At 40.3% G+C, this 25,815-nt stretch overlaps 3 protein-coding genes and 1 long non-coding RNA gene across 7 annotated transcripts; 2 read left to right on the top strand and 2 right to left on the bottom strand.

Moving 5' to 3' along the window:
* Nucleotides 1–277: 277 nt before the first annotated feature.
* On the top strand, nucleotides 278–5,973 carry srpx2 (sushi-repeat containing protein X-linked 2). 2 transcript variants are annotated; one of them, XM_068324855.1, is made up of 11 exons: nucleotides 278–519; nucleotides 631–729; nucleotides 2,817–2,894; nucleotides 3,286–3,477; nucleotides 3,732–3,908; nucleotides 4,190–4,313; nucleotides 4,401–4,522; nucleotides 4,609–4,788; nucleotides 4,872–5,005; nucleotides 5,089–5,210; nucleotides 5,779–5,973. In XM_068324855.1, the coding sequence occupies exons 2-11, from the start codon at nucleotides 684–686 to the stop codon at nucleotides 5,966–5,968; spliced, it is 1,365 nt and encodes a 454-aa protein (XP_068180956.1). In that variant the 5' UTR covers nucleotides 278–519; nucleotides 631–683; the 3' UTR covers nucleotides 5,969–5,973. The 2 variants fall into 2 exon arrangements, with proteins under 2 accessions (XP_068180956.1, XP_068180957.1); XM_068324856.1 differs by lacking the exon at nucleotides 278–519 and having other exon boundaries at nucleotides 680–729; nucleotides 3,258–3,477.
* Nucleotides 5,974–8,059: 2,086 nt separating this feature from the next.
* On the bottom strand, nucleotides 8,060–18,999 carry sytl4 (synaptotagmin-like 4). 3 transcript variants are annotated; one of them, XM_068324852.1, is made up of 18 exons: nucleotides 18,844–18,999; nucleotides 18,664–18,727; nucleotides 17,194–17,401; nucleotides 14,423–14,638; nucleotides 13,431–13,540; nucleotides 13,123–13,243; nucleotides 12,908–13,042; nucleotides 12,528–12,657; nucleotides 12,362–12,452; nucleotides 12,178–12,272; nucleotides 11,553–11,645; nucleotides 10,973–11,151; nucleotides 10,502–10,604; nucleotides 9,847–10,008; nucleotides 9,270–9,375; nucleotides 9,075–9,183; nucleotides 8,795–9,003; nucleotides 8,060–8,502 (listed from the first exon to the last, which is right to left on the bottom strand). In XM_068324852.1, the coding sequence occupies exons 3-18, from the start codon at nucleotides 17,310–17,312 to the stop codon at nucleotides 8,360–8,362; spliced, it is 2,121 nt and encodes a 706-aa protein (XP_068180953.1). In that variant the 5' UTR covers nucleotides 17,313–17,401; nucleotides 18,664–18,727; nucleotides 18,844–18,999; the 3' UTR covers nucleotides 8,060–8,359. The 3 variants fall into 3 exon arrangements, with proteins under 3 accessions (XP_068180953.1, XP_068180954.1, XP_068180955.1); XM_068324853.1 differs by having other exon boundaries at nucleotides 12,543–12,657; nucleotides 18,844–18,998; XM_068324854.1 differs by lacking the exons at nucleotides 14,423–14,638; nucleotides 17,194–17,401; nucleotides 18,664–18,727; nucleotides 18,844–18,999 and adding an exon at nucleotides 13,768–14,278.
* Nucleotides 17,408–21,549, top strand: LOC137602285 (uncharacterized). Its single transcript, XR_011037149.1, has 3 exons — nucleotides 17,408–17,563; nucleotides 20,421–20,803; nucleotides 21,430–21,549. It is a non-coding gene; the product is annotated as an uncharacterized lncRNA (long non-coding RNA).
* trmt12 (tRNA methyltransferase 12 homolog) lies at nucleotides 20,834–25,062 on the bottom strand. Its single transcript, XM_068324857.1, has 7 exons — nucleotides 24,083–25,062; nucleotides 23,770–23,938; nucleotides 23,481–23,679; nucleotides 23,231–23,384; nucleotides 22,887–22,996; nucleotides 22,484–22,641; nucleotides 20,834–21,803 (listed from the first exon to the last, which is right to left on the bottom strand). Exons 1-7 carry the CDS (start codon nucleotides 24,133–24,135, stop codon nucleotides 21,426–21,428), a joined length of 1,221 nt encoding a protein of 406 aa, XP_068180958.1. The 5' UTR covers nucleotides 24,136–25,062; the 3' UTR covers nucleotides 20,834–21,425.
* Nucleotides 25,063–25,815: the final 753 nt, after the last annotated feature.

The raw sequence follows: 25,815 nt of genomic DNA, 5'->3' as shown, positions 1-25,815 counted from the left end.
CTTTTATCACATCTTATCTCTGCAAAGTGTTTCCTGTTTTTAATTCAATCCGCGAAACACTTTTTAATAGCTCTTCACAAAGAAATGGTATTTATTAGACATTATTATTATTATTATTATTATTATTATTATTATTATTATTATAACACGGGGTTAGCATCATTCACATTGGACATTATGAACTTCATAACTAGAGGATATTTTAAATGTATAATCTCCCTGCGTCATAACGCGTCACAGCTGATGTCATTAGTTCCACTCTCATGTTGGAGTTTATATACTGTCATTTGCATTCGATGATAACTGTCACTGTCTGGATTTTATGAGCTGCTCGAAGGGGTGTAGTTAATAGAAGTGGTTCTTTTACGCGGTGGGAGGGAACGCGTAAAAAGTGAGGAGTCCAGTTTGCGCCACCAAGTGGATTTGTGCTTCGGAGGACACAAAAAGTTCCCGACTTCACTTCAGCTGCGGTGATCTGGTGGGACAGGACAGAGATTTGTCCGCATCGAGGATATTCTGGTGAAGTTTTCTGTCAAATTTCTAAGTCGTTTGTCAAACCAGCTGTGAACTTTTGTGGATAAAAACCTGTTGTGCCCAACTTTATCCTTTCTCATTTGACCGTGGATCCAGAACTTATCTGCGCAACTTCTTTTCTCCTGGAGCGTCGTTTTTGCATTCCTGATATGCCCCTCAGTCGAATTGCTGCCGTGTTCATTTTATACTTCACAGGTAAGTTCACAAGTCTGAACGTGAAATAGAAACGCCAAAGTATTTCTTAGGTTAAAAAAAGAAATTCATGTGACTGTCTGCGAGAAACTCAAACATCCAAATTGCCTTCCTGCAGCTGGGAAATACTTTCATCTCAACAATAATAACAAGAGAATCAGTTGCAGATGTGAGGAGTATTTGGCATTTGAATGAATCTGAATCAGGGACAGTCCTGCTTGCATGAATGAAGAGGGACGGGGATCTAGTCTCCCAGTATGTAACTGGCCAGAATCCAGCTCAGGTTATTACTGAGGAGACCCCCTCTGGAACCAAGAGTCCCATCCCAAAGCACTCAGATGATGATGATGTGCATTTCCTGATGGGATGCTGGTCATTATCTCACCTTTGTCATTAGAGGTATCTGAAGCCTTTAACTGGTAAATCAAACAAGCCACAGGCTTCCTTCAGTCCTGCAGTGTGGAGGAAGTCCCTGTCAGTACCATCAGTGGTGTCTCACTAGTCAGGATGTGGAAATGTTTACATTTTTCAAGTGAAAATTTAGTGAAAAGTGTAAAAATTTATTCAAAATCCTGTCCTAAATCTGAGAAGTAATGACAGTGAGCTGAAAGTTTTTGAATATGGTATAGTTTGTTTTGTATTACATCTTAATCTGAAAAGTAACTCAGAACTCCAGTTGTCATTTAGATGAGTAAAATGCATCATTGCCCCTTGGAATAGTAGACTAGATACCAAAAGTATTATAACGGTCAAGTATTTGAATAAATAGTCCCCTTTTATCGCCGGAGTTGTTTCAGCTGCACGAGATTTTTAATTGCTGTATGCATGATGCTGCCTGTCACCAGTCTGTCTCTACTCCAGCCCTGCAGTGCAGACCACCAGACTGCTTAGTTAGCATGTTTCTGCTGTGACTACTTCTCAGTGAGGGGGATTGGGAAATATTAGCACCATGGAGCTGAACATCTGGCTCATTACAGGAAAAATGCTGACGACGTACTGAAGGTTTCGTCCACACATTGTTCCAACAATCTGGAGGAGCTCCTAGAGTATGAAAGCCAGAATGTGGCACATCACTATCACTAGAATCTGTGTTAAAGTGAACTTCATAAACCTGAGAAGTTGGTGGAGATTGACGCAGTGGAAAGTTTAGCGTTTACTTCTCAACATGGAGTCATTTTCAGGGATTCTGTGCCTGAACCACAGCTGCTGAGAAAGGATGATGATTGTGGAAAGGGTTTTGGGGTTTTTTTGGTGAGTGTAGAAAGACTGATTCATAGACAAAGGATAATCAGAATGAAGGCTTCACAAGTCTGGATGACATCCAAGTGAGTAACATGCTCTTTGTCTGAATTTGCAGTGAAGCTTTTATCTATTTAAAAGTTTTACAACACAACAAAGGTCCTAAAACACTGCAGCCGAAGGACTAACAGGATTTCTCTGGTTGCACATGTGCATTAACTGCCTTTGAGAAACTGTTTCCGTCCCAGGATTTCAACCCCTGACCCGTTTTCCATCAATGATTGTAAATCCAGGTGTCTGTTTACTGGAATGTTACTGAGCTTCTGTGAAAGACGAACGGAAAGGAAGTTATGGAAAACATATTGTGTGGCTGGAGTTGGTCCTTCATGAGGTCCTGTGATGAGCTGGCGTCTTATCTGGGGTGTGCCCCACCTCTCTCCTGTAGCCAGTGGGATAGGCTCCAGCTGACCCATGACCCGCGAGGTGGATAAGTGGCAGCATTTGAGACAATTGCGATTGTCTCGTCTGCAAAGAGATATATATGTGTACACACACACACACACACACACACACACACACACACACACACACACACACACACACACACACACACACACACACACACACACACACACACACACACACACACACACACACACACACACACACACACATATATATACTCTCTGTGTATATATATATTTTTTTATTTTATTTTTTCTCTATATGTATATATTTATATAGTAAGTCCCACAATATTAAAGCAAAGTTGTTTAGCATGTGTCTTTGTGTTGTTTCCATAGTGTGATCTCTGACTGTTTTTTTTTGTTTTTGTGTTTGTGTGTTATTAGTTGGCTCTGGGACCACAACATATGACACCTACAATGACTTTGTAGAAGAGGATGATGCTTCTCATCTAGATTACAAAGGTGCAAACACACACTTTCTATATGGCAGGTTAAAGCATCAGGACAGAGCTATAAGAGATATTGTTGTTACCATCCATGCTGTAGCCGTCTTTACCTTAAACACCCCTGATGTCCTGGAATAAGGATATTTGCATTGTTTTTATGTCCTATTATTTAGACATAAATCTGTTGTGTGTCAATCCAGTCTGTGCACGAACACACACACACACACGCACACGCACACACACACACACACACACACACACTACTAGCATTACTGTTTCATATTTACAGCTCTAGAACAAAAATCTGGTGGGTATATTAAATAAAATGGTATACACTAATGGCTTTAATAGACAACAGTATTTCTATTGCTTGGCACAGATTTGGTTTGGTTACTCTTCAAATACAGACCCAAACTGGTGTCATACCCCCGGCCTGACCAATGGGGAGGTGACCTGTCACTCCCCTAGAGGCGGGGCCCACCAGAGCACGCTGGGAACCCGCTGTGAGATGAAATGTGATCGAGGATATCGACTGTTGGGAAAGAGTTCGATCCTGTGTCGCCCCAACCGTCGCTGGTCTGGGACCGCCTACTGCCGCAGTATGTAGTTTGACTTTCTGGAAAAAAAAAAAAGCCTAAATATCTTAAATAGCAGCTCTATAGCACCCAGCTGTTATATGAGGCCAGTTTCCTTTTCAAAAAGCATTAATCGTGACCGATTGTAAAGATGGGCATGTTAAGAGTGAATGGGTTTGAGACAAGTGATCGATCTCATTGATAAACATGTATTGATCCTGATGTTCTCCCAACAAACACCCAACAAACTTCCTGTCTGTGCGGTGATGCTCCTTCAGGGATGCGTTGCCGTGTGCTTGACCTTATTCCACACGGCAGATACACCTGCACTCATGGCTTCATGGTGGACTCCAGATGTGAATTCACATGCAGCCCCGGCTATCGCTTTGAGGGGGAACACACTCGCATCTGTCAGCGTGGGGGCTCGTGGAGCGGAGCGCAGCCCGTCTGCGTAGGTACATACCAAGATCTTGTTTGGCAGATGCATTTAAGACTAATTAGAAATTCAGAATCAACTAAAGACATTTAACACTGACACGTACACTGACTTAAATCTGTCTTGCAGTCTTGTTTTGCACTATTTCGTAAGATCTATAATGAAAAAAAACCCTTCACCTACTGATTTTATGTCTTGTATTTTGCTCATGGACCTTTTTATCCGCAAACAATGTCACCATTCAAGTGAATTTCCTTCCTGCAAATCCAGTATTATAATTTTTCCACCTGTTAAATTTAGACACCGATCCTCCAAAGATCAAATGCCCTTCGTCTAGACTCAAGGTCGCCGAGCCTGGAAAACTCACTGCTGTGGTGAGGTGGGACCCTCCTGTTGCGACAGACACCGCTGATAAATCACTCGAGTATGGCTCTCCTTTCCTTTGCTCCTTTTTCCCGTCGACCTTAAAGGACGAACATAACACATCTATTTTGCAACCGTTTCTCTGCAGTGTTATATTAGTAGACCAGGAGCCAGACACTGACTTTAATGAGGGAATGAACATCATCAGATACAAAGTGTACGATCAAGCCAGGAACAGAGCCGCCTGCAAGTTTATAGTACGTGTTGAAGGTAAGCTGACAAATAAATGAAACGGTGTTGGAGACCATCCGTTAACTTGGAGTGTAATTCCTATTTCTGCCGTGTTGTCTTCACAGTGAGACGATGCCCACAACTATTTCCACCGCTGCACGGTTACGTCACCTGCTCCTCCGACGGAAATAACTACGGCGCGGTGTGTGAATCCCACTGTGACGGGGGATATGAACGCAGAGGCGTGTCTAGTCGTGTGTGTCAGTTCAACCGCAGCTGGGATGGAGGCCCTGCGGAGTGCGTTTGTGAGTCTGCAATCATTCGTGTTTGAGATAGTGCGCAAACTCTAAGGGGATATAAATGAAGGATTGTGTCTGTGTCCTTGTAGCGATGGAGATTAAATCAGACGTAACGTCCCTCTCCGCTCTCCTGGATCAGTTCTATGAAAAGAGAAGGCTGCTGATCATCTCGGCACCCAACATGTCCGACCCAGACTATCAACTGCAGAACATTATGATACAGGTGGGGAAACATTTAAGTGATGCCGACTTGGTGTAATCAACACAAAGAAGAGCCTCAAAACCTTTCTTCTTCCTTTCACCCAGAAAGCAGACTGCGGACTGGACCTGCGACGCGTGACCTTGATCGAGCTCCTGGGCTCCCCACCCAGAGAGACGGGCCGCATTAAAGAAAATCTTCTCAGTGCTGAAGTCATCGAGGGTTTCAGGTGACATTCGGACACTTAATCCCTGTTATTCAATGTTTATGTAATGTATATACTCTATTTATACTTTTAATCCCTGCAGGTTTATGGTTTATGGTTCACGTTGCGGAAACGAAAGTTGATTTTGTTGGAAAATTCCACCATGAAGTGGTTTTATATAACTCCAACATCCATTAACAGAGTTGTTTCTCCCCACTCTATTTAAATGTCAGCAGTTCCCTAATGAAAAGGAGCCCCAGAAACAGAAAATCATAACTGTTACAATGCCAACATTGGTCTGTAAACTCTTTACAGGACAGACAGAAAAATGAAATAAACATCTGGCTTCATGTTCTAAAATCTATCTATCTATCTATCTATCTATCTATCTATCTATCTATCTATCTATCTATCTATCTATCTATCTATCTATCTATCTATCTATCTATCTATCTATCTATCTATCTATCTACCCATCTGTCCTATGAAACCTTAACATTGCAGATACTAATTTTCACAATTATTAACAAACATTTGTGATCCATTTCAAACATATCAAAGTTATTGATTGCTGGTTTGTGTCTGTATGTAGACAAGCTTTCAGAATCTCCAGATCCTACTTCAGCATGTTGCTGTTGGACGAACGCGGGCAGGACCGCGAGCGCTTCATCTACCCGGTGGCGTCAGATGAGCTGTTCTCCTTCATTGATAGCTTCCTGTTGGATGAGGAGGAGAGAGAGAGGCTGGAGGTCAACAGAGACTTCTGTGAAATAAATGAATAAACTTCGCTTTGGAGCTTTTATTGTGGCAAAACTGTTTGCAAATGTGTGTGGAGAGTTGAGGATTTATAAATATGTAAATCAACTCCTAATTTTGTGCAGATATGGAATCTGTGTTTGCGTAATGGGACTTCTATATTTATGCCGTGACATTTGTATTTAGAATTGTAATATTCTGAAATACAGTGTGAGATGTGTAAATGTAGAGACGTATCTATAAATATGTGGTTATAACTGGTTGAAAGAACCAGTCCTATTCAAGGACAGCAAGTACGGACAAGTCAAGACCAGACTTTGTGTCTTTTTTTTTACTTGTCTGGAGCGATGAGGCTGCTGAGGCAGAGATCTGCACATACATTTATGTTCATAATAATAAAGCTGTGTGCTTAAAAAGTGACTAAACACCAAAATTTGTCAATTAAATTTGACTATAAAGCACACAAATGCATCGGGGACACAGCACATTCTTTTTCAAAGAAAGAATAGTGGAAAAAGTAATTGAATATGAATATGAGTCAAGAAATATAATGTTCAAAAAGATAGCGGTGTTGACAGCTTTATTTACAAACTCAAAAATGTATAAACTAAGAAATGCTTGAACATTTAACTTTAACCGCAGTTTCTGAATACTCTCCATATCTGTGGTGTGTAGAGTCGACCAATTTGCACAGCATACCCAGCACTAGCTGGCAGCAGCGAACACCATGCAAGGATGCCTTATTTCTGAATAACTTATTTAACACTGATTTATATCTAGAACAGTTTTGTTGTGAGTCTCCATATTCTACCTGGCTGTGACTCCGGTTCTCTACATATACTGTATAAGCCGTCAGATGCATTTCCAGGTCTCTGCTGAGGCACAGGTGCAGTAAGGTCATTCAGGTAAAACAGATCATTCTTAGTATTACTTCTACATTATTTCAGGACATTTATGAGTCTTATAATGCACAGATTCCTCTAAAAACACAAATCTAAGTATATTTTTGGAGATAATTTGACACACACATTAAGAAATAGTATTTCCACAACAATTGCCCCATACCTCTCTGTCTGTCACAATAAACTCACCAGTTTCAAAAATACAAGATGAGGAAGGACAACAAACCAGAAACAAAATCAAGAGGGACATTAAAAATAATCGTAAAGGGAGCCGTTCAAATGTTGAACAGTGATTCCAACACTCAAGTTCTGACAGTTTCCTGCAAAAAAACGTCACCAAATTTACGCACACAAGCAGAGGAAATATATTCTATTGATATTTAATAGATCATTTCTTCTACAAAAGGCTACTGAGAATCATTTAAGTGGACAGAAAACTTTTTTATTCAGTCAATGTTTAAGTTTCATACAGAACTGAGACACTCCAACAGATTTGATCCATTGAGTATACAGATTATTCAAGAAACACTGACGAATCAGAAATTTAGTAATCTATGTGTAGTTTCACTTCATTTTCATCAACATGCCTTCTTTACAAATATTGTGTACTTCATTGGATGCAACAGGATATATATTTTCATTCATTAATACCCACATTCGTGTAATTCTGTACATACTGTATTAAAACATGAGTGTGACAAGTTCTGTGCATGATTTTTAGTTACAGAAATATAGTCTGAGTTTTGCTCTTTGCAATGCATCCAGAGTTGTGTGATGCTTTGGCACCTTTTCAGCCGTTACACCCGTCTGCTGTTGGGAAGAGTGTGTCGAAAATTAGTTCGACACGAGGACGCAGGTGTGAGCAGATGTTTAACCTGAAGCCAATTGTCGACATGTTGCAGCTCCTGCAGACCGGGCCACGTTCTCATTAAGTGAATGACTGCTTGAGGTCATCCAGAACACATTTCATATATTTCCTCCTTCAGGAAGACCTTCTGCATTCCGGAGTCCACTTGTGGCGCAGACTTCATAATGTTATGCATTTCATTACAATACAGACCAGTTTTTCCAATAGCAAGCTAAAAAAAAACTGGTTTAAATTAACGAATAATTAAACAATTTCTTTATTAAAATAATGCTTTAATCATATATGACAGAAATAATTGACAAATATGTAAAGGCATGGAATAGAGGTAATCAAAGCACATTTTATTCCCGTAGTATTTAGACCAGCAGCTTGTTAATGCTTTGCAGTCTCAAGCTCGTGCAAATTTAGATAATGACTATGTCAAAGTATGTAAAAAGTCAAATCCTCAAGTCCAGAGGGAGGACATTTGGATTCAGCCTTAGTGTTCAGGAAACTGGTGAGCCTCATTATCAAATGCGTGTTGGTTTGATTTTAGCTAGAATGTAAAGTTATTCCACAGTGTGCAGATTAATGTCTCGGATTAATGTCTCGGACCTAGCAGCTCCCCCTTATTTATTTATGTTGCTTAGGCTCCTGTCATGTGTTGTTTATTTCTCCGTCTTCATGGTGGAACGCAGTGGAAGAGTGCCCTCTGCCCAGGAGTCTGGGTACTGCATCATCTTCTGCCACAGACTGACTTCCTCTCCAACAGAGTCCAACTCCACTTCCTCTTTTCCTATTTTGACAGTGCCTGCAGGGGTGAAGATAACGTAATGAGTCAAACACTGATGTAGATTTTGCTACTCTAAAAGTTGTTTTCATTCCACTCTGTTTTGGCAGTGACTCCAGATGAGAAAAGCATTGTGGATGCTTTGGAAGTAATAAAAAATATCCCTCTCACAAAGGCGACTATGCCTTGACATTAATAATAATTATACAATCATTTTCTGATTAGACGTTATTTAATTCACCATCAATCCAGCATAAAGTCTGTCACAAAGGGTCAAATGTTCCAAAGATTGGGGTTTATATCGTAATCTTGCCTTTTCCACAACTGAGGCGGACTCCGCCCAGGAATTCGTTGCTCAACATGGCCTCTTTGTCCCACACCGTCAGCTCGAGACACATGTCTTTCAGCTGTTCAAGAGACAGCCCTTTGTACACAAATATGTGGTCATAGTGGGGATTCAAGTTCTTCTTGACAACAGGCGTCTTCTTCTTTGTGGTTTTTCCCTTGGCTGGATACAAGTATCTGTAGAACCACATCAACATTTAGTTGAAACTGATCAATACTCCTGTGAAATCTGTGAGGTTCACGCTAACCCTTTTACGAAGCTATCCAACGTTCCTCCCACTGACATCGGCATCAAATGACTCGCTTCTTTAACTAGGATGTGCATTTCTCCCATTTCCTCAGTCACAACCTTTTTGCCTGAAAACAAGATGGACATACTTAGAAAATTCTAGTGAATAATGAAATCAAGACAACACAGACCAGGATTGTCATCTTAGCCTTACCTTTGTGTTTCACAGTGGTTTGATTTTTAGGTGTAATATACTTCAAGGAGATGACCAAATCTCCTTTGTATTGAGCAAAAGCTGAGGCTGACACAGTAGACGGTGACTGTTCAAGAAAAATAGATCCAACTTCAGGAAAAGCAGGAAGTCAAAACATGCTGTCAATATTGATATGCATGTCTCTTCTATAATAAAGAAGCTCTATAGAACATTATTTTATGCGTGGCACAAGAAATGTCCATGTGTGACATGGATCACATTGATGGTGAATTTGAATCACAATAACTCTTGTGAGCTCACTATGTCGACAAATTACAACTTTTATGTTTTAAACTGTTCTAAATGAGAACAGAAATGAAATACAAGTTACATTTAAACTGACTTACGGCATGACGACACAAACACAAAAACAGAACAGAAGAAAACTTCTAAAACACTGACAAAGCTGAATGTTTTCTTAAAAAAAATTAAAACTTGCTCTGCTTGTATAAGTTGAATCCATTCATTCCATTAACTTTGGATTATTTATAAGAAAACTCCACTGTCGCGCAGTTGAATGAATCTAGATTATCTCTACCTTCCCCATGAGAGGCACACAGTCCACAAACGGGGAACTGAGGTCTCTGCAGTCGAGAGCGATTTCCACCTCCCCCAGGAAGGCGTTCCGACTGAGGCGCCCGTGATGCCAGACAGAAATCAGCACTGAGCGGGTGAACAGCTTGGAGCGGTTGATGGAGTACTGTTGGTGAAGACAGTGGGATAAAACAAAACCTCAGTACTGAAGAGGTGATGAAGAGGTCTTAAATAACATTAATGTCTCACTGCCGAGGGAGGTTCAAGCAAATCATTAATTGAGGACAAAAAAGACTGATTCAAATTTTAATGGAGGTCCCAAAAGTTTTTTCTTTTCTTTTCTTGTTGTTTTAATTTAAATAAAATTTAAAAAACCAAATCCGCCTTTACAGTACATTGGTTATTAATTGATTCCTTTGGCTAATTTTAGGTGCAGCAGCTTTTTTTATCGCAACGTTTCAAGTTGATTATACACTGAAGGCCAGGAACAAAATCAATATTTAACAACAGCTTTTTTTAATCTCCAAAGTCAATATCAATCTTAAAGTCAGTGTAGGTGTGGTTATTATTTGCAGCAGGCATGGCACAATGTCACTAATCAGGGAGTGTCAAGTCAAAGAGATAAGGTTGCTCGTTGTGGTGCAGCTATAAAACATCACCTTAAGCGTTTCTTTGTAGACCGGGTTGAGCGTGTTTCTCTTAGCGCTGGTCTTCCTTTTGCTCTGACGAGATTTGTCCGGGAGTAAATAACATTTGACATAACTGAAACACAAAAAACAAAAATGTCAGTGTTTCTGTCAAGCAGGGCTTCCAATCTTTGGCTGCGGTTTTCTCTCTAAATGCTCTAAAAAAATATTTTGACATTCACTTTCCTGTAAAATTCAAGTAATCACCCCTAGGTTGTGATTACTGAGACTGTGTGAACACAGCGACGTCTTATCTAAACTGATCAGAGCCATGCTTACATCACTGGGGTGTGTGTGTATGTATGTGTGTGTGTGTGTGTGTGTCTATGCGTGTGCGTGGAAAACAAACATTAGTTTCACAATTAACACCAAAGTTTGACTAAAATGCTTCCAATTCCTTTTTCCACAATGGAGATTCAAATTATCTAAGTGTTCAATACTTACGGGTTGGAAGTTTGACGTGCAGCGTCCCCACAGGCCAGATCGTGGCACTCCTCGATGAAGATCTGGAGGCTCTGGCTCTGATCATCGTATCTCATAGAGAAGACGACCTCTCCGGTCACGTCCACAGTGTCAAAGTCTCCCGCCTCACTGTAAACGCTCATCAGGCTGCCCATTGTGCTCTGGACAAAAATACAAATACTTAACCTCAATAAATCAGAAAATGTTTCTACATTGGATTCATTAATGGCATATAATGATATCTAAAATGTTGAGAAACATAAAAATATAGCAAAGAATCATAAAAAAATGAATGCATGAGAGTAAACAGGAAATGAGTCAGGTACAAAGCTAATGTCAAAGATGAGTGATGGCAGGCAGGGTATTTAGCTGCGGCATTACTTTAAGTGAGACCTTGGTAACTATAGCAACAATTTACAAATCAATTTTCACACAAAGTTGCTCAAGGATATCCTGAGGTCATAGATGCTACTTGAGATTATTTATGGCCTTCGTTGTGAAAGATGTTGTGAGCTGTTCTTCTTCCAACAGTAATATGAGCTTTAAAATGTCAATATTTTACCTTTGAGCTCTGCAGGCTGGAGGAGCTTGAAGCCATTTTCCTTTTATGAAAATTAACCAAGCTGTCGATATCTTCCTCCTCCTCTCTGCCTTCCTGTCGCGTTAAATGAAACATTTAGAAGACTGATTGTGTTTTTGTTTGACAGTCGATGTGAGGATCAAGTGGTTTGTAAGTAAATAAATAAATAAATAAAGTAAGTTCCATTTGCCAAGGATGGATCTTCACACTGCACTCTTAAAAATTCCATTGAAAGACTTTGAACCCCTATACTCTGTGGATTAACAGGATACCCCAAGTGAAGGGATTTAATAAGAAAGTGTTCGGTTATCTGAAGGTCTAAAAACCAGGGTTTAGCTCAGAAGATGGGCTTTGGGTTTATTTGGGAGTGACAAATCAAACAGGACTTAATCCATTATGGAAGAAGGCATAGATAGCTTTAAGATATCTGCAATTAATTAAATTTGTTTGAGGATGCTTATAAACTGGATCACATGAAGAAAGTTGAAAAGTATGTTGCTGAACAAAAGGCAATGCTTCACAAAACACGGCAGTCAGACTCTCCTTTCAGGGCATTTCATTGATTTTTTTCCCCCCAGATTCTTTTTCAATAAGTTAATTTATTTACCTGGATGTCCAGGCCTGGTGCAGATTTGCACCTACTGCCCATCGAAGTCTTCGAACTCTCATCTCCGTTATACAGTTCCTGCGTCGACACATACTCTGATAGAAAAAAAACACACACCAGCATTTAAAACTGTGAGCCACACAATGTTTCCAATTCAACACAGCACACGTAAGGAGATACCGACCGTTAGACCTCGGGTCTCGTTTGATGCTTTTCTTGAAAAGTTTATCGACATCTAAATCTGAGGTCTGGCTGACCGGTCGGACTTCATGGGCCTAAAGTGACAAAGATCAGGAATCAGTCAAAAGGAAATGCGGCTTAATGTCTTGAGACAAAAACAAGGCTGTTACTTGAAAGTGTCGTACACTGTTAGTGTCTGTGTTGGGACCGTCAATAGAAGCCATATCTGCGTTGAATGGAATGCTATTACTGGAAACACTGGATCCCGGTGAGCTGTATTGAACGGACCTTCTTGCTCGGCTGTGTGATATTACAAATCATTATTAATTGCAGTGTAAAATAACTAAGAAATTACAGACTACAGTAGTTTCCCCAATATAAGGCACATTGGACTATAAGGGGCACTTTCAATGAATAGCCTATTCTACAACCCTTTTTCATATATAAGGCGCACTGGATGATAAGGCGCACCATCGTTTTTTGAGAAAATTAAAGGCTTTTGGCTGCGCCTTATAACGCGGAAAATACTGTAGTCCAAGACTAGGTTTACCTCTGATGCTGGGGGGTGTTGCGGCCCGACTCTGGATCAGTTTTACTGCTTCTTAGACTGATGTTTTCCACAGACTCCGTATCACTGAGTAAGGTTTCGCTTGAAGCAAGTGATCCAGAATTCACATTTGAAGGACTGTCAAATAAAAGTATGACAGTAGGATGAGATGTAATTAACATAAATTGAGAAAATTGCTGGAAAGAATGATGGTGCACTTTTTGTTACTAGACGTCTGTTTGGGTTTCCTGGCCTGAGGTACAGGAACGGGAGGATCTGTGTTTACCGGTAGTTCATTACTTCTCAACAGTATTTCACCTGTTGTCTCACGCCTATTTGCTGAAAGACAGAACAAAGGATAAAATCACATTTCCAGACTTTTATAGTTTTACAGCAGTTCCTAACGTCACTTTTTGTCTACCCCCTGAACTGGCATGATGTCTGTGGGATTTCTTTGAGGCCTGACTGAAAGATGTTTGCATTCCTGGTTTAACTGTTGGAAATCACTTCCTCTTCCTGTACTTACACTGACTCCTCTTTCTCATGGAGACTCTAATGAGGTCACGTACAGGCGCTGCAGAGAACCGGTTGATTCTTTGATCGTAGAACCAGTCGCCAGTCATTTTCTTCACATTCCTAGAATCCAAAATTAATACTTGTAAAATGCCTGGAGGCAAAATGTAAAAGTATTCAAAAGAATTTGCTTCTGAACTCATTTCTGACAGAATCCTTGAATGTAGCGTTAAACAGCTTTCAGGGAAACATCTATCAGTCTGCATTCAATGTACTGACATATAACTATTGCATATATTCAGGGTGCATTTTGTTGGGGGGGGGGGGTCATCCCCCCTTCTGGTTTTTACCTCTCTACTTTTGCCCATGTGCCCACACTGTTCATGGGTCAGACATGCGTTCGCTCCCTGCTCAGAAGTTTGCAGAGATGTGGATAAGTGAGAGATGAAACTCTCCAGATGACGCACCAACAGGAAAACCCGAAAAAGGCCACAAGAAGTCCGACATCAGATCAAACTGTTCACTTAGTTTGATGTTTACTGAGTTAACCGAGTTATCTTGACATGCTGTGAAATCTTAATCTATGGGGCTTTAACGTTACGCTTTCCAGACAGTTCGCATTAGGCTCAGTCCTCTTGACATGTTCGCGTGATCAGCCCTTATCCCGGCTCCTGAAGCCTTATTAGGCCATCTTCCACATCGTGACCGGCACAGAAAATTAACTGTTTCATGTCTTTTTAAGTTTGTATTTAAAAGACATGAAACCGTTCAACTGTTCGGGCTCATAGAGCCTGCCTGAAAAAGAATTAAGCCTGTTGATGACTTATTCTTTCATGATTTAAAAAAACAAAACACCCCCCCTATGTTTTTTTTTTTGGGACAAATTCCACGTTACATATATCATCCATACCATTGAGGTAATAAGCCTAAGGACACAGGAACTTTTGATGCAGACAAAATACTTTGTAAAACACACGGGGGAGTAGAACGAAAGCAGCCTCTTACGACTCTTTGGCACAGACGCTGCACAGCCAGGATCCTTCGGGGAGGGCTGTCCGGCATTTACGGCACACGTGGTGATTGCACATCTTGCACTGGTTTGAAGCAAAAGTCAGTCGACTGAGGGGTTCCAGGCACCTGCCACAGACATTCTGACGGTATTTGCCGCTGCCACGTTTAGCTCCCTTCCTCTTCACTTCCAGGAAATCTGTCTTCAGCTTCCTGAGACACAGTAAAACACACAGCTAAGAGGCTTGTCCTTTGTGAAGCCACTTCAGACATCTATTGGTGATAAATACTCTCCTGTGTGTTTACAGACGACATAAGTTGGGTATCAATGAACAGACTAATGAGCTGCAGATGTGAGTGAATGATCACAAGTGAGCGTTCATTTCCCCTTCATTTTTCCACAGTGATGCGTTCAAGCAAAAGGTTTCTAATGGATGTTTCCCAAAATATCCTCAATCCATATAGTGGCAACAACTTCAGTCATGGATTTTCATTTTGTCCAGAGGAATTCTTATGAGGGCATTTTGGGCTCTTGGACACCATGATGGCAAATTTATAGATCAGTTTAGCAATTCAGACAAATTATGAGGAGCTCAAGGGCACCTTGGCAGTGCTTAGGAGGTGAACTGGCAACCCTCCGCTCCCCAGCCCAAGACCCAGAGATATCGTCTACCGATGTTGTCATCTGCATCGGCCTCTAATGTATATTTGCTGAGCAGCGAGGGCTGGGTGTTGTTTGAGTTTCTTATATTGGTGCCAATCAGATACTTGGGTGATACTGCTATTAAAACATTATTTCTTCCTCCATCACTTCAGTTGACATTTTTGCTCATTCACAGCTGAGTGTTTTCCATTGAAAGCTAAATGTATTCAGGTATGAAATCTCACTGAGATGTTCTAAGAGAAACCTGGTCAAGCGAGGCAGCTTTTACACGATAACAGACATAAAACAAATATAATTTGAGTAAACACAGGAAAAAAATACAAGTCAGAAAAAAACAAATATTCAGAGAGCTAGTCCTAGGATATGTCCAATTAGATGACTCCAATTAGAGGGCACAGTTTACTGAAATGCACTATTTCTGAGGTTAACACAGACATTAGGAAACGTTTGTAGAAATATATCCCAGGTGTGAAAATGAGACACATTTCTGCAGGTAAGAATAATTCAAAATATACTAGCGATTGAATCTATAAGGGGACAATATGGACCATCGAACTGGAGCTTAAAAACACAGGTGAGTAAGGTTGTTAAGACTTGCTATGAATATTGTCGTAAATGTCGAAACATATGTCGAAATAAATGTTGAAATGAATGCACCACACAACAGACAGTGTGCAGCTTGAACAACGAGGCAGCACAAACACAGAGATGGGATTCAAAAAATAAAGAGGCGTTCTTCCAGCAGGGAACAATAAATGTAAAAATCCGTCTGTTGAAAACAACAATTTGCTCTGACAGCCCTACGCCGCCAAGTCGTTAACATTTAAGGGCCACGGTCAGAGGATAAGAAAACATTCAGCTGCACCGTCATAATAAATGACAAGGAGGAAATGCAAACGAGGAAATTTGGAGATGGGCCTACAGTCATTTTAGATAACTGGGTTTAGGCAAAATTATTTTCACAAGAGGGAGATTTGTTTGTGTCCAAGGAAGGATTAGAAAGATACCTCTGAGGCGGTGAGATAAAACACACTGCTAGAAAGGCTCCAAGTTATCAACACCTGTTTATTTTTTTATCATGCTAGTCTAATGACTTTTCGCGCTTCTGAGATGCTAATCGGTTGGAAACTGAACTTGACCCGCTGTAACACAGCTGTGAGAGCAAACAGTAAGGACATTTCTACAGGTCATGTTCAGAGTCAAACCGGAACAAGCGATGGAGCCCATTTGAAGCGTTCTGCCTTATCAGATTGTTTACAATGAATACTTTACAAAGCATGGGGTAAACTCATTTTCCACCATGGAATTTCATCAAAATGTCAAGAGATTATTTCAAATGTTTGATGTTTCAGAGAAGAAACGATAAGCTTTGGTTTCTGTGACTGTGCTCGCATTGCACAACCGGATGAAGAGCAGAGTGGACGTTTTTTTTTTTTTTTAAAGCATTTTACTCTGTATTTTCTGATGAGAGTTCTCTGTACAGAGAGTAATGTTAGAATCCTTCTTGGTCCCATTTAAAAACAATTATAATTCACACATTACTGCAAAATTAGCATGAACAGTCACGTGGCTATGTAAACCTGCCTTCAGGAACAGAAACTGATGTATCCATAGTTTCAGGTCATGTTTATCCACTTTATATAACACTTTATTCTAAAGAGGTGCTTTCACTAACATGAACAGAATTAAAATTGAACGGTGTCAGTGTTACTACTTTAATGTGTACACGTGCAGGGTTTCAGGAAGTGTTCGTGTTTGAGAAAGAAACCTTTGTGACACAATTTGAACAACTAAATTCTCCGACTGACTGCTTCTGTCGTCTTAAACACAGCTCCCATCTCTTCATCTACTGTTTGAAAAATAACACGTCTCTCATGCCTTCTAACTAACGTTAGCTCAAGAATTAATCCTCGGCCCACGCTGGACCCGTCCACTAAGTGTTGGTAGGAATATTTCCCTGAAAACCATCTCTAATGGAGGTAATAGTGAATTACAGGGAAATTAAACTAATATCAAAATGATTAATGAATGATTATCAGTACCTTATGTCTCTTCTTTCCTTGTCAATACAATAAATGAAAAATGAAAGATGCTCTCTCCTCACCGAACTCGCTTCTCTTCAGCCAGCCTCAGCTCCTCATCTCGCCGGAGCACCTCCAGGATCAGCTCCTGCTCGCTGTCGGACAGGAAGCCGAGGTTGATCGTTTCCCCGGCTTGGGGCATGGTGGCTTCCACCCTAGACCCTATATTAGGGGAACCGCCTCAGCTCAGCTCAGCTGCTGTCCCATGGAGATCACGAGATGAGGAGTTCACTGACATGACAAATAACTCGTTACGCTGCAGCAAAAATTTGAATGAATACTGACAAAACCTGTATTCTAAAGACTGATGGAGCATAAACAAAAAAGCCTGAAGCTGAGCAGCAGCCTTGACTTTGCCCTCTACAGGATTTTTGCAATGACATGTGAAGCAAGGTAAGAAAAATGGAGAACTTAGCAGCTTGTTGCCACGTTGCCACGCAGATACAAACAAGAAGAAATATAAAACACACTATTTATATATTATAATTAAGCAGATCACAAACACCTCTGTGGCTCCTGCTGGCCTGCAAGCAGTCAAGTGTTTTTCAGTGGAAAGAGGATGGTTAATTTTCTTCAAAATGCCTGGCTTTGAAAATCTAAACACAACAACAACCCAAAGGCCAACACAGACATCTCGTTTTGTTTTCTTTTCATGACAGGGTAGGAATTAATCTAAAACCCTGGAAAAACAAGCTTTTGACAGGACATTAACATTCCCACGATATGATAAACGACTAACCAGGATGCAAGAGGATTTAAAATCCCACAGAGAGCCTCTGCCCTGGTGAAAGTTTGTTTTGAACCGGTCAAGCAGAAACATGAACTTGGCTGTTATCAAGGGTTCCCACCCTCTAAAGATACAGAGAGCTGGGTGGAGTATGGCAGCATGATCATTTGTTTGAACCCAGCATCAAGCTTATCACCTGTCATGTTCCCATCTGACACTCTCGACTGGAATTTCATTGGCACAAAGGAAATTAAATGGAGTGGGTTAAACTCTATAAAACAAATCCTCTTTTTTACTTGTTTGATACCAGAAGGTGAAAAAACAGCAACTGGTGTTGAGTGACGGAAGAAATCTAACCTCTGAGGAAATGACCTATCTGAAAGATCACACACACACACACACACTCACACATACGCACACAGAGAGTATAACTCAAATTTTCTCTAAAAAGATGGATAAGTCTAAGAAATAAATCCATAAAGTGCAGCAATCTACTTCAGCCACTGACCGACTTTACAGAAAATAATTTAAATTAAATAATAATAAAAAACACCCCCAAAAAACTGACACCTGCAGATCCAGTAGGACGGGACTTTTACAAACTTATTGACAGTAAGTCTCACTGCGTTAACATGAAGTCAGCGCCACGTTTTCCTGAACGCACAGAGCGTCCAGAACACAGACGGAGGTTTTTGCGTCCGTTTAGAGAAAAACGAGTTTGTTTTAAGGTCTGAAAATAAAGCTCATGAAACTCCACGACACTCACCTGTTGTTCAAAATCCACTTCTGCGCTCCCGACGCTTGACGTCACGGCCGACTGAGCGACAATCCTGAAAAACACAAAAACGCGCAAAAAAAAAAAAAAAAAAAAAAAAGAGAAAGAAACGTGAAAAGTAACAGAGAAGCCAGCGACGTTTTAAGTTGCGTAAATTGCACTTTTACGCACTTTCCACGTCGGTAGCGTCCATTCCCGGGCCGATCGTCGCGCCTCCCGTCTCCAGACGTGTTGACCGAACTGCGCTCAGCTCCCGACTACCGGAAGATGATGAAGTTTGCGGCGCACGGAGGCGCCTCTCCACAGTTTCCATGACAGGTGCTTTTCTTTTCCAGCCGCGGCCTGGATGTGGAAAATTTGACCCACCGACACGGCTTTAATTATCCACCCGCTTCCCGTTTTCCATGCAAACAGTTACATGACAGTTTATTATCAATGCACTGAGAGCAGAATAAAGATACAAGCAGAACTAAATGTTTCTTTTTTTTTTTTTTTTTTTAATGTTAAGATGAAATCACGATATCAAACAGGAAATGCTGCAATTTTAATTTTATCAGGGGACGTGCAAAGCATTATTATACAAAATTAATCAGGTTGTATTTGCGCCTAAAAATAAAATTTATAATTGATTCGACCCTTATTAAATGAGTCATGTACAGTCGTATTTGTGTCTTTTATATCCTTTTTGTATATCCTACTACATTTATTGGCTGCTGTGCTGCCTGTGATAACTATAATGTTGTCACATGACTGTAATGTCACTATAATGTTTCCTTTGGGATTAATAATCCATCCATCCATCCATCCATAGCCATGAACATCTCCTCAAAGGATTTGGAATAAAAAAAATATCTCACTAATGGTGATTTCTTATATTTCCATGGTGCACCCCTACCTGTGCGCTCAAGTTCATGTTACTCTATCAAACATGCCAAATTGTTCAAAAAAGGAAAACAAAGAGCTATCTTGCAATGGTCAACAACTTCCCTCCCTTTGACTGGATCCACTGCATTATGCTTTGGGTGCTTCCTTGTTACATGCCCAACCATGCAAAAGGGTTTCAACAAAATCCACCAGGCAGTCTTTGCACAATAGACGGAAACGCAGAGAGAGAGAAAAAAAGCCTTATTTGGTAATGTAGAAGGAAGTAAAACCAAATACCTGTTCCCTCTCCAAAATGTAATGGATTCTTTCCTACAATGTGACCATCCGGACAACAAAGTTTCATGAAGCTATGCCAAGAAGTTTTTGTGTAATCCTTCTAACAGACCAGCATGTTTTTAGACTCTGGGAGGAAGCTTGAGAGACCAGAATGAACTCGAAAAAACAAACAAACAAAAAAACCCCAGGAAGCACCCATCAAGTGGATTAGAACCCAGGCCTTCTTGTTGTGAGGCAACAGATACCTACTATGCACATGTTGACCAAAGATGTTAAAAATTATTGAGTTCTAGGTTTCCAGGTTTCAAGGAATTGCTTACGTTGACATGAGGCAGATCAGATATAAGAAACCTCATCATGAGGACACATTATACTGTTATGCTCATGGCTCTGCTGATATAATTCTGAGGACTGTTACAGGATATTGTTTCAGCATCGCTGGAAACTGTTTATTTGTTCAGGGTTCACTGAAAGTATTGTTGGTGAATGTCTTTTGAGTTTTTCTTTAAAAAAATATTTCAGATGTCTTATCTAATTAAATATGAACGTAGCCAAAGGTTAAAACATGTCCCTCTGTGTCTTTACAGACTGAACTGTCAAGCTCGACTGGGAACGATGAAGATGTCAGGGTGATTCTGTTGACTTTGTGTTTCAAGGATGAAACACTTATGGGCCATCGCTCACTGAGAAAATCCAACCTTGTCGATTGAAAATAGCTGTTTTGCTACAAAGATGCATTTTGTGCTTTCACCATCTTCACAGTGGACACAGGTGGGTGTCAAAGGGGAAAAACAAATACATTTAATGTCTCCGTGACATGAACAGCTGCTCGGCATACACCTCTGCTGAAAGGATTAACACTATTTATCCAGAAGATATTCCCTTATTTGCGTCCACTATCCAAAGCTGCTGAAGGCCGGATCACAGGATTAACGTAATTTCCACACTCATGAAACCATTCAGTCAACACGTAAGTGGAAGCATCAGCTTTCTGTTTACCCACATTTATTCAGGTTTTTCCTCTCATTTTTGTTGCTCAGAAAAAGTAATTTACACATTATTTTGTAGAGTTTAAAGTAACAATCATGTCATTTCTATGAATCCTGCAGTTTAATATCTCATTTTTTGTTTTGATAGTGTGCCTATTCCTGTAAATAGCAGCATGGGCCACTGATGTCTGACAGAGAACCAGCAGTTGTCACTAATGTCTTCCGTTTTTTATTGTACCCAAAGGCATTTGCTCTAGGGATCGAGCACTAGAGGGAAAATCAATGCAGAGTGTGACATTAACAGTGAGCTGCTGAGAGGCTGTGATTGCAGTCTAGCCTGGAAAGTTTCAAATGTGATTATAATCACAGGTCTGAATCAGGGCGTTTAAAAAAACAACAACCACGGAACCTACCCTGGACAAATAACTATTAAATAATACACAACAATACAGTAGCTGACTAATGACATTATGATAGACACTAGTTGTGTGTGTGTGTGTGTGTGTGTGTGTGTGTGTGTGTGTGTGTAGGGTTTGGCTTCATTGTAAAGTCCTTGACCAGGCAGCTGATTTATTTCCTTTCCACTCATTATTGATATTTGTCTCAGGACGGTCTGCAGTCCAGGTCCAGCACAATATGGTGAACATGGGGTGCATATGACTTCACATGCTGGATGTGCTGGATGCTTGTGATCCACACTGCACCAGTTGTGTCCTTTAGAAGAGAGGCGATGCAGCGTGCTGTGTCATCAGCCCACAGTCGCCACACCTCTCTGTCCGCCGTCTTCCTGGAAACTCTCCCAGTGGCATCAACGTTTGCTGGAACGGCTGTTGTGTCAGGCAGTGGAGAAGTGACGTTCTGGTGAATGTGCAAAATACCACCAGTTGCTTTCCTCAGAAGTCGACAGGCGACGGGCCAACCGTCCTCAGAGCGCGGTATGAGACCCAAGTTCACTCGGTCAGCGATGTCACACAGCTGAAGCTGGAAAAAAGTTGAATATTTACTAAATTATCCAAATGAGGCAAGACCTTTTCTTCTGGTGCATCCCAGTATCATTGCTATACCACATGCCGATATGACTTTTTATGTTGAGTTTGTCCAGTCAGTCTGTCACGTTAAAAGCAATGGCAAAAGATTTTCTTATTCTTAAGATATTCATATATGTCTGAAATCCAACATATGCACTAAAAATCTGTTCATAACCATAGATTAAAAGTTAATAAACTAAAAGCGATCAAGATTATTTTCACAGAGATAAGAACCCTATGATGTATTTAAAATATATTTGATGTCTAAAGTCACACACAAATGTCAAAGAATATCCACAGGATGATAACACATGTGTGACCTCAACCTCAAAAATAAATATAAGCTATTCCTAGATATTTGAATTTCTGTTTTACATTGATGTATTACTCGATACAGCTGATCAATGTTCAAAATAAATTGTACTTCTCCCGGAATTCCAACATTTAAATAGTGAAATATTAACTTATATATAGTACATATTTATCTGTTTCTTTTGATTCATAGCAGATAGCACAGGAACACTTTGGCTCACAATTTGCTTTGGTTCACAATTTATGGCACGAATGGTCTAACTTTCAGTGGAATTATTGAGTTAAAACAGAGCTAATATCATGTCAGCAGTGTGGAATTACTTTTCGGTTGTCTCCTTGGTGAACAGTGCAGCGGTCAGACACCCCGTTTACCACAAGGTTTTTCTGTAAAGCTTCAGTCGCATCAGGGTTCCACTCACAGGCGTGAACATGACCAGCTTGTGCATGTACCAGGTATGGAAGCGTGAAGTAACCAATACCTAAACCAAGATGTACAATAGTTTTATTTACACTGAAACATTCATTTCATTACATAAACTACACTTAATAACCCACGAGGAGAGTATGAAAATCTGATATGATGGAGAGTTTTGTGGATATTATGATATAGGATTTGTTTTTCTGGTTCTCCTTTGGTGGAACCAGTAAAAAAACAAAACAAAAACGATTCTACTGTATACTTATCAATGTCGAAACCTGTCACATGTTAAAAAAGTCATCCCACCTGCATACAAATCCACAACAGTCTCCCCTCTGCAGTCAAATCCAGCCACCCGTAGCTTTTCTGTTATATTTCCAGCTGAGAACATGCATTTCGTAACATCAAACTCATACCTGAAATAAAAAAGTACTGAATTTAGGTGGGACGGGATCCAAACCCAACTGACATATGGGTGAAAAGCAGGATAGTCACGAGTCTGACAAAATGCTCTGATCCCTGGTAATTTAGCCTAAAATCAAATATGCTTTACTCAAACTCCAAAGTACAGTATTTGTTCATTCTCAATACCTATTCAACAAGAACATCAAGAGAACAGACGTTACTTAACTTGACTGACTGAGACTTACACGATCCCATTGTCCACATGTCTGACCCAGCTGTTCTCTCCATACAGCATAGTCACAGCAGGAGACCTAAATCCATTTCTCGATATTTGACTCATCTTTGCCAGGCGTTTCGCACCAAAGACTTTTGCCACCACACTCCACAACTGTTGGGCATCTAAAAAAAATTAGTTATTATTAAGTGTCATGATTATCTTCTACACATAGAAGTACATTAGTCGATAAAAGTGTGAGACTGACAAAGTTAACATACCCATTTTCCCCCATAGTGGCATGGAGAAACAGCTGTCACCCAGCAGGATTACATCTCCATGCCTGTGGAAGCTGTGAGGGAGATCTCCCTTCAGCTCCTCTGTCCATCCCTCACCATGAGATTCCACCAGCTCCTGGAGGTTTTGTTGTAATTTATTACCAAGCGTCCATCTTTTAGACTTTTTAGACGGCAGGGGAGACTGGAAAAAAAATCCCAAACACGTGTCAAGCAGCAGTGTGGTGTTTCGTTATGCTAATCGTGTGTTCAAGTGAAACCCATCTTTAATTACCTGATTCCAAACGATCTCACAAATGCTCTCCGGAGCTACAATTGCTTTGAGAGACTGCAGATCAAGTCCTGACAAACAAGATGCTAAGAGTGGTAGGAGGATCGTCTCGTCTGAGTCTTTGAGTAAACACAAAGTTGGGTCAAGTAGGCCTTTGGATTGTAGAGTTTTCCTGTTTAAATCACACATTAGAATTCAAACGCACTTCATCTCATGGAACACATGAAACTCGTCCATCAAACCTTATTTTGCAGTACAAAGCTCCAATGCTAACTACAGTACTTTCTAACTTGCACTTACGTAAATACCCTATTACCTTAACAGCTGTGTATGACATTGAGATACACGAAGGCAAGGCGTATTATCCATCTTCAAACAAGCACACTGACTGCTAAAATATTTTTTAGTTTCAATAAAATTTGCTTTAATCCATTGCGACGGGCGAATGGTCGTTACACCGGAACATTCAAACAACACGTGTTTCTAGTCGGATGGTTATGCAGGACGGACATTTCAAAACACCCAACTTTATTACAAAAACAAAAACCGTACAATTCACATCTACAATTTAATCCCCCCCCCCCCAAAAAAAGAATCTTTATCAAGGCTACTTTTTCGCATTTGTTGTGATAAATCTAGTTTTATCATGTTATAATTATAAGCAACCACGGCTCTCGTTATAAAATTCCATTCAGAATAAGGCTCCCTGAACGATTTCCTCGCTACTGCCGATAGATGGAGACATACCGGTTCCTATCTGATGCAGGTAGGTTACTGTGGGTTACCGACTTTGTTGTCAAGAAAAGTCAATTCATTTTAGGCACATTAAATAAAATTTAGTAGTTTTGTTGCAACGTCATAGTCAGGTAATTGGATTAATTCGTCAAAAGTCACGGTGCTTATAATTCAAAACTGTTTTTATTCTCAAAGGCTCCACCACCTATAGGCAACCATGCATGTTGACGTTGATTATTTGATTCGAGTGCCGCTCTGTGTGGAGTTTGCATGTTCTCCCCGTGTCTGCGTGGGTTCTCTCCTGTTTCTCCGGCTTCCTCCCACCTCCAAAAACTTCAGGTTAATTGGCCAGCTTCAAAGTGTCCATAGGTATGAGTGGGAGCGTGTTTGTCTGTGTCTCTGTGGCTCCTGGGGTCACTGGCGGCATGCCCGGAGTTTCCCGCGCCTCACGCCCAAGCCAGCTGGGATTGGCTCAAATCAAATGATGAATGAATGAACATTTTATTGGCTCCATTTACATTGTTTTATCAATAATGTTGAAAGTACACTGTAACCTAGTAAAGTGACTTGCTTTTTTTTTAACAACTGACTGAAACTAGTTTTCAGAATATTTGTATGTCAAATTAAAAAAATGTTTTGTTATGAGTAGTACAATTTCTCTGTTTCTCATTCCAACATTTTTAGTTCCACAAACAAATGTGATTATAAACAGATGTTGTAAAATATAACATGTTCACAAAAGTTAACTGTGATTTAATCCAAAAATATATGTATATATATTTGCTTATACAGTATTTTTCTGTACAGATTTTACATAGTTTTTATGTAAGTTCAACTTTTTTTTTTTACAGTGTACACAACAATATATAAGTATTTTCATTTCTATACAAATCTCGAATGTGAGACATTCAAGATCACTCATGCCATAGTGTCTCTTCTGCTTTCGGCCTTTCCCTTCAGGGGTCACCACAGCGAATTAATTGCCTCCATCTAACCCTGTCTTCTGCATCCTCTTCTCTCACATGGCATCTACCATCTGTTGCCTCAAAGTTCTTCTTCCACAACTACGACGAAGGACTGTTTGTTGACTGTGGTCTCTAATTGGCTGGATTCTGCCTGTGTGGGAGGCCCTGTGGGTGAGGCAAATGAGGTGGGTCCTGTCTTTCTTCTGGTCACAAACACGTTGCCTCTTAGCTGGTTGAGTTCCATTCTCAGCTTCAGATTCTGCAAAACAATCAAAGAAGAACACCCTTTGATTTTTGTTTTTACAATATGTAGGAAATGGCAATTGATAAGGACTTTTAATTTGAAGGA

Source organism: Antennarius striatus, chromosome 10, assembly GCF_040054535.1.
Source record: "Antennarius striatus isolate MH-2024 chromosome 10, ASM4005453v1, whole genome shotgun sequence".
Taxonomy (NCBI): domain Eukaryota; kingdom Metazoa; phylum Chordata; class Actinopteri; order Lophiiformes; family Antennariidae; genus Antennarius; species Antennarius striatus.
The sequence above is the reverse complement of the archived record's forward strand: the minus strand, read 5'-3'. Positions and strand labels throughout refer to the sequence as shown.